At 35.4% G+C, this 9,015-nt stretch overlaps 1 protein-coding gene across 2 annotated transcripts in view; it reads right to left on the reverse strand.

The window, feature by feature from the left end:
* LOC150082237 (uncharacterized) overlaps window positions 1-6,130 on the reverse strand; it is a 142,506-nt gene extending 136,376 nt beyond the window's left edge. For both annotated transcript variants that reach the window (XM_090379195.1, XM_090379194.1), the window contains exon 1: window positions 5,877-6,130. In XM_090379195.1, coding sequence (XP_090235321.1) covers window positions 5,877-5,971 — 95 coding nt within the window. In that variant the 5' untranslated portion in view covers window positions 5,972-6,130. The remainder of the gene's footprint in view (window positions 1-5,876) is intronic.
* Between the last annotated feature and the right edge of the window lie 2,885 nt (window positions 6,131-9,015).

Genomic DNA, 9,015 nt, shown 5'->3' on the forward strand with positions numbered 1-9,015 from the left:
CTTTTTGCTAACATGTCAAGTTGGATGTTTGTTTAGCGGGAACGTGCAAAATATTACCAGTAAAGTAACCCCTAAGAACAACATACTCCGTAAAAAGAGGCTTATCTTTGTTTTCTACCGAGTTAAGAAAAAATAAATTAGAATAAAAATTAATGAGGTTTTCTTTTTTGCTATCATTTCGGGTTCCTTTTCTAGCAAGACAGGACTTGGGGCTAGCAGTTCAGTATCTTGAAATGGGACTGTACAAAATAAACTTTCACTCCAATTACGGCTTCTTTGTTACTGGTGTGGGGGGAAAGCATGGGCAAGTTGGCCAAGCATGAGTCAAGAAGTCTGGGTGAGCTTATTAACCTTAATCGGATAAATAATCCGAACTTTCACTGATGTTATTTAGATTAAGAGATATTACCGACAATAAACCGGTCGCGTTGAAACCAGATAATATCTTCATTGTTCTTGGACACTGGAACAATAAGACGCAGCACTCGGCAACTGAGATAACCAAAGAAAAATGCGAATGCATTAGTTTTCTGTACTGTACAATATGAAACATATAATCAGCCTGAAAAATAGTGTCATTATAGTTGAACATACTGACCACTCTTGCCCATTTTTTTTTTTTTTTTCATTTTCCTATTTTAGCTATAAGAAGTCAACACGTTCCCTAGCGACAGTATCTATGGTGACAAGCAAAATTCTCCGAAATGATTCCAAAAGAAGATATGGATGAAGTCTTCAAGGTCTGCAACTTTGATCCTTGTAATTTAAATCGCTGTATCGCAATGGCGTCTGAATAAAATGTATTAAAATAATCTGTCTTGTGTTATTCGATGCAACACCTGTCCTAGCCTGTTTTCACACGTGGGATGTCAAGGTTTTCTCGTTCGGCTGCAGGTGTGAAAACCTGCCACGTCATTCAATTGAATTCTAGTTTTTTTTGTTTTTTTTATAAGCTCAAAGATTTTTAATTAGCGAAGATTTTAGCATTCACCTGGATTTCTTCCAGTAAAGTATGGATTTCGTCTGGATATTATTTCCTCTAGTGAAGGAAGAGCGTATGCAACTAAATCAGATGCATATTGGTGGCCTCTCATTACAGTTTTGGATTACGTTATCTATGCAGGTATTTATGGTTGTAACCCATAACTTAAAAGATGTTATACAACCATAAGTCTTTTTGGACTTATACAGTAGTTGTGTTTGAATCTTAGTTCCAGTATATGAACAGCGTGGTGAATGAAAATTCTGTAATAAAAAATGAAACAATCCGAAGAATATACTGTATCTATTCTACTGCAGTGAAAAATTGTCCAACAAGTACTCTAACAATCAATGATTTAAAGCAGCGGTTCTCAAGAAATTTCGGTACCACTCATTAAAATATATATTTGTATTAAGAGGAGAGTCAAGAATATTCACATAATAAGGCTTTGTTATAAATTATACACATTTTTATTTCATTTTTAATACAAAAATTGAACAAACTAAATAATAAATATTAAATAAAACATAACCTATGAAATACTTGATTTACATCGCGAGATGAGACTCGATTGCGATTTTAATTAAACTTTCCGAGAAATACATAGCTATCCGCTCGGAGGTTGAACGAACAAAATATTTGAAAATCAACGCGATTTGTGAACTCCTGTTAGATTGAAAAAAGATAGGTAAAACATGTAATCATTTACCTCTAGAGGGAGAAGTTTTTAATGTTTTATTTTTCATAAATTTTAAAAAATTCAAAGGTCCGTTATTCATGTATCACCAAATATTTTTCCACGTACCACCGGTTGAGAAACGCTGATTTAAAGTATCTTCTTATTATTTCCGCTTGGATAGAGTCACGGCTATTTGCTGTGAAAAATGCAATCAACACAGATATTACTGTAAGTTTATTGTATAGGATTCTGTTTTTTTTTTTTTTTTTTTTTAATTATGTACAGGAATTGGAGGCGTGTTTAATATTCGTTCTTTGGAGGAGGGAGATTGTCAAGGGTTTACGCTAAGACACGGACACTACCCTAACATACCAAAAATAATCCGGATACTATGACATTTGATAAAACACATTTTAATGAGCAAATTAATCAGTCTAGGCCCACCTTTCCTTCCAATAACATCTATCCATCTGAAGCACTTTCTATCAGTTTCATATAGTAAGCAGCAGAAAGTTGTGTCTATTCTTTTTTTAGTGCAGTTGATTGTTCATCCGTTTATCATCCGATTGTATGGGATGAAGCATAATTGTGTTAGAACATGGAGAGCTCATTTCCAGAGAAATGCTCGTGTAAGCACCACAAGGTTACCAAAGATCAGTGTACAACTCGGGCATGGGCCTGCTCCACTGTTTTGGGAGTCATCTTCTCTATGGACCCCCTATCTCTGTCTTTCCCCCCAGCCTTAAGTCTCCCTCCCCTTTCTCTAACTTATAACCAGCGTCCGAACTATCTCTAAATTGCCTGAGTCCTACACCCAAAAACTTAATAACAACATCAAATCGCATAGGGCACAGGACCTGCCAGAGTAAATAACTATAATACTGGTGTACCTGGTCTGCCTCCACGGGGCAGAATGTGTACAACGTTGGAACCCATTAATGGCCCAGCGGCTAAATGACCAGAGGAACAACGGTACACGACACTACACATATACAAAATCCATACACTTTTAAACCTCTGACATTGAGTGTTCTGTTTCACACCCACAACGTATACTACGCGGAGATGGGGGAACCCCCTGGTGCCGTTTGACACTCAACACTCTGTACACTCGGAATTGTGTTTAGTACTATAAACGAATGGTCCGCGTTCGAACTACAAGGATCAGTCCGCACCGTGACCCAGCCTCCTCCGAATTTTACTGTGTGCACAGCACCCTGTAGATGATAGGTTCTTAAACTTTTTTTTATCCGCGACCCCTTTTCATAATAGGAAATTATTAGCGATTCCAGAATCTTTTTCGCTACCCCTCTAGCGGTGTCGACCACAGTTTAAGAACCGCCGGTGTATAATAATTTCAATAGTTCTATAATAAATATTTAATTGACTCAAGTTTTTAATGTTTGCTGCGACCCCTAAAATCTTTTTCGCGACCCCAAGAGGGGTTGCGACCCACAGTTTAAGAACGCCCTGCTGTAGATGACGTTCCCGAAGCATCCCACTCACCCGCACTCGACTGCCTGATTTGGAGACTATAACATGGCTCGTTGCTCAGTGGGGCCTGTTTTCACTGTCCAATGGTCCAAGAACGATGGACCAGGCACCACTGCAAAGATGTCTTGCTTGTTTTGGTGCGATGAGGAGCAGCTCTGCCATGAAAACGTGATGCGCATTATGGTGATTCTCACCACACTGCACCTCACTTGAAATTCTTTCACGCTTCACAATTTGGAAACAATGTCTTGGAGAATTCTTACCACTGTTCAATGCTGTTTGATCCATTTAAACTAGTGGAGTACATGGACAAAACATCATTTTATATTATGCACTCTGCGATTGTTTGCACTATATGATTGTTTTGTGGAATAAGATGGATTAAAGATTCTGAGATATAGGTTGGAAAAGTAAGAAGGAGACTTCTATTATAAGATAGTATGTGATTTTGAAAATTATGGTCTTCCTATGCTGTTTATCATTTTTTTTTCAAGGTTACATAATATATAATAATTCGATCCTGTTATCTGCTGTGTAAGGTCGTAAAAAATTAAATAAATCAATGTACCAATTTTGATGTTATTTATTCATCAAAAGGCAGCATAAAAACATAATGTGATCGAAAAATTTAGTGAAGACGAAGGGAAGAAGTTACAAAAAAGATAGGTAATGATATATTCACTCAAGATGAGGATCAAAATAATCGATCTTAAGCCAGCAAAAAATAAATAAATAAACAAACAACAGAAATAAATTAAAAATTAATTAAATAAATAAAAAACAAAATAAATTAATATTTTTTACGAAAATAATAAACGGATAAAAAGAGAAATTGGAAGATATTTTTTCATAACTAAATATGCGTCTCGCCTTTTTCGTTTTCGCTGTAAAAGAACCGACATCAATTGTTATTCTATTGACTAGCAATAGTTTAAGCATGCCTGAATAAAAGATATATTTCAGACAGAAGAGCAAAAGAAATAAATTCGAAAATGAAGTAAAACATCATATAGCATTCCAAGAAATGGCCCCAGAGTATCGAGAAAGCATGGTTCGTTCCGATACAAAAAATATTGACCAAAACATAAATGATTAATGACATCCAAAGCCTCGTATTAAAGCATCGTAAGCTAGAGGAATCAGGGGATTTTAAGTAACCTGATTCAATAACACGAAACGCTAATTCTTAAGTGAGGGCAATGGATTGAACTACTACAAATAACTTGCGCAAACAGAGCGAATGGTTGCATCGATCATATTTCTTCAACGAAGTAGACGTACTTCTCTTTTATAAACTTCATCGATGTACCATTAGCCGTCGTTCCCCCTTGGAGTTGTTCTTAAAAGTTTCTTTTCGTGACATTACAATTTCCTCAAAAAAGAAAGTAAGCAGCTGATACATACTACTTAAATCACAGAGACACCTGGTGGTTTGAGCTTAGGTATTATTTGGATTGCTTCCCTGCCTCCCATACATCGGCCCAAAAGTGCTATTACCCATTTACAGAGTCCATTATTATATACATATCTCGGTAGATGTTCCTGATTTCTTTATCTTTTGATCTATTCGAATTTCTTACATCCATTTTGCCTTCCATTTTCCATCTGCTTTACGTATTTATGAATATCTGAAGAGCTCCTTTTGTTAGTGCTGGCTTCACTCCTGCTTCACATTATTATGATCTCACAGTCAGTCTATGCAAACAACCTAGATCCAGTCACATTTATATAAGCCAGTCAACGCAAGGGGGGGTAGGGGGAATAAAGACGATCGTAAAACTTTATTCTTTGAAAACAAAGAATCAGTTCAATAGACAGGTAGATTTTTTTTTTTTTTTTTTGATTTGGTAGTTTTTGGCGCATCGGCTTCTGTGGCCATATTGCACCTCCAAGGTTTTTGCAGTACTTTGATCCAAGCCCGAGGCGGGAATCGAACCCGCGACCTTTGGGTTGCCGGGCAGGTACTTTACCCACTCGGCTAGCCCGGTCGGCTAGACAGGTAGACTGCAAAACAGAACGAAGAGAAACGAATAAAAGAATACGCATACTTAAACAACTCTCGCAGTAAAGTAACGTATTTTAGATAAAAGTTGTTTATTTTAATATAAAAATAGTAAATAAAATATTAAATATTTAGAATTATAATAACTTACTAGATAATAAGAAATATAATTTATGATAATAAAATCCAGAGGTCGCAAGTGTGGGGAAAAAAAAAAAGTTTTTTTTTTTTTTTTTTTTTTTTTTTTAATACATATTTAATTATTGTAAATAAAAGCTGTTTGAGTAAATTCCAGAGGTCGCCGGTGTAGTGCAATGAACGTGAAACTAAAACACTATCATTGCTGTGGCTAGAGGTTTTCACATTATCATTGCAAAATAAATTTAATTGAAAATAAACAACATTATACTACATAAAATATGAAAACAACGATCTTCAAATATATTTATTATTTTTATACATTATTTCTCTGTTGAATAATAAATAATAGACATATTTGAAAGTTGTTGAATCATTTTTTTAAATTCGTAATAAATTCACGTAAAGAACACGCAAATTAAAAGACGTTTTTTGTGTTAAGGCTATATTTTATAGTCAAAGCACAAAATGTTCTTGAATTCATTAATTTCTCTCTCTCTCTCTGTCTTCGTAAGACTTTTTGCGGGTCGCTTTAAATGCTGCCATTATACAAAATATTCAAAAACAGAGAGAAATCATACCTGACAGGAAGAGGAATGTGTGAACCCGGAGGTCGGCTGCTTGAACTTCCCTTGGCACCTCCCGACTGAACCCCGTGCCTAGTTGTCGGTCTCATGTGAGATGCAATCTGTCAGGCCCATTGAGCATATAAAACTTTGTCACTGGTTTCCACAGTTGGAGGGATGAGAACCACTGCAGTCAGCTACCACTCGTGGACCATCGCTGTGGCTGCTACTCAGCAACACTTCGGAACACCCAGCAGGCCCGCGTGCCATTCACGTTAGTGACGCTTCAAGTTCAGGCAGCTGTAGCGTGCGTCTGGTTCCCACTGTGCTTGTCAAGGTACCGTCCTCTAGCGGAGCTTGGCGGAACCATTTGTTGAGTCGGGAAATGAATTGACTGTCCGTGAATGTTTTGTAATTATAGTGCGCACGCTGCACGAGAGGGCCAAACTGTCTAGTAAGGCCAGGTGGGACGGAAATAACGATTTTTTTTTTTTTTTTATATTTAGGCCTAGTTTTTTTTTTTTTTTTTAACTTTAATCTGTGATTTGAAAGATGGTTGACTTCTGAATTTAATTTCAATCGCTGTATTTAGTGTTCATTAATTTTCAGAAATTAATTCTCCAAAAGAGGAAGGCACTCATTCCTCCTTCCTCTTTTGAGCGCTAAAGTTAAAAAAAAAAACATTTTGCTTTACAGTTTAAAATTATTTCAAACATAAGTTCAGATTATATTTCTGCGCATATGTAGTTGAATCGCTACTGAAACTCTTACCATGCAGTTATATCCGAAAAATATCTTCACTCTGCAATCGGATTATTTTATTTTATTAAAATTTCAATATCTATTTTGCAATTTTGTTTCTCTCCTAACTGTGTATGCGCAGTGGCGCGCCTAGAAATTTTCAGTGAAGGACTTCACATAGCTAGGGACGGGTCTAGATATTTCTTGCCCGAGCAAATTTATCATTGCCGAACCTATATATAAAGTGCCAGTTTAAATTAGATAAAAAAGGAAAAACGAAACGTAAATTTTTATTTTTATTCAAAAGGTTTCGAGCGGTCCTGGCATTATAGAAAAATACACATTATTATGCCTAAAATCTGCGGAATCGATTATAAAACTTATATTCATGAGGAGTTAATGTATCGTAATTCATTAAAAATAAAGAATAAAAAGAAGAGCATGAACTTGGTTCTGACTCATTTCTTGTAAATTAGATTTAACTTTATATAGATGCCTATTTATACCATTCGGTGTCACGATAAAGAGTGTGACGAAAGGACTGGCAAACGGAAAAAATAATGGAACTTGAAAATGATACAAACGTATTTTATTGCAAACATATTTAATTCAATTTGATTCCTTTTATTCGTTAACAGATTCTTATTGTTAAAAAAAATACAGATTTTTTGTTTGCAAATTATACTTGGCTATCCTATAATACGTCCTTCTTGGTTATTGCTTATCTATTATCAGTCACATTTTTACTCTCCTCTTTGACGTTTTGGAATATAATCTAACGTACAATTTCTAAAATATAGGCATCGAACTACTACGAATTTTGTTTCCATTTTAGTTATTTTAGCTGAATTCACATTAGAGTGAGAAAATCTTCTCAAGTTTATTTTTAATCTTGAATAGTCGCAAAATGTCTTTGAAAAAAAAAAAAATTACAAGCTGCCCTGCTGCAGGGACCTTGGGATCACCAGATCAATTGTTATTGGCATTTCCTAGAGAGATATTGAAGTATCTGCCAGTAGTCATTCTGTCAGGTAATTCGGTTGGAACAAGGCCTAATTTAAAGATATCCTCAAATATTTGAGACTGTTGGAAAATGGTGTTATCCTACTGGGTTTCAGTACGATAAAGTCGAATTACCAAAGGAGAAATAACCTTAGTGCACAGCCTTGGAAGTACGGATGGAATATTTATTGATTATAACCGAATTTGAATGGCATATTGCTTGTATCATACAATAAACACATGGACTCAGCTGATGCTCAGTTTGATCAATATATAATAATAGCATTTTAAGTTCTTCCTTACTATCTTATAAGTCTGTGCTTAGATGGAAGCGATCACATCCTCTCATGGGCACAAAAACGAAGACACTATTACTGAAAAAATTCCTGTAGTGGGGAGGAGTGGCATTTTCTCTTTGTATCCGGTCGCTTAAAACTTTTCACAGTACTCTGTTGTACTTCATACATATAATTATCTATCTAATTAATATTCGATACAGTTCGACCCTGAGCAAAGCGAGATCAACCTGTTCTAAATAAATCTGCATATTTCAGGTATAATTTCTTCTCTTCAGATATATAAACATACAGTATAAATAAATTAATAACACCATTTGTTATTTTCCTTAGAGTTTATATAAATTCATATCAATCGTTAGTCGTAGCCGGGAGTTCAAAATTAATGGTTGATAAGACGATAGGAGAGAAAAAGAAAAGAAAATAGACCCCTCTTGGAGCCCCTATCAATAACCTGACTCCAGCGTAAACCACTCTGCACGAAAAGCATAAAATCATGACAATGCTGAGAGAATATTTAACGTTAGGGGCCACCAACATATCCGGGATCAACTGTGTGTTCAATTAGACCCAGATAACTGCAGATACAAGGGTCGGGCGTGGACTCTCAAAGGGCGTTTTTTTTTCTCTTGATAGGGATCGATCAAGATGGAATGAATGCTTTTCTCATTAAAGCGTGATGCTCTACTTTTTTTGTACTGTCTCAAAGATGCACCTTGCCCCATCATTTCATCTGCGATTAAGGGGGTAAACCATTCGTTTTCTTACGTGTTATAAACCGAGTAGCAAAATCTATGATCAGGTAGTGACCTCCGTTAACTTTTAATGGAGGTTAACACCTAATCTCCGTTAAAAGTTTAGCGTTACAAGTAGGTTTTATGTTTACAGATATTTTTTCAACTGTTCATGATTGTTCTCACTTCAAAAATTAGTTAAAATATTCTAAAACTCACTATTAATTTATTTTCTGGTAATTAAAAGTAACTGATGCTCCAAGAAGGAATTTATAAATTACAAATTATAAACTTTTCTGGAATTGTTTTCGTGTTGAGTATAAAGGTTAACTTATTTTTTATTTAAAAATGCAAAAATATTCTTACGAATATCCGAACAAA

Source organism: Mastigoproctus giganteus, chromosome 8, assembly GCF_048544385.1.
Source record: "Mastigoproctus giganteus isolate SK-2022 chromosome 8, ASM4854438v1, whole genome shotgun sequence".
NCBI classification, from domain to species: Eukaryota; Metazoa; Arthropoda; class Arachnida; order Uropygi; family Thelyphonidae; genus Mastigoproctus; species Mastigoproctus giganteus.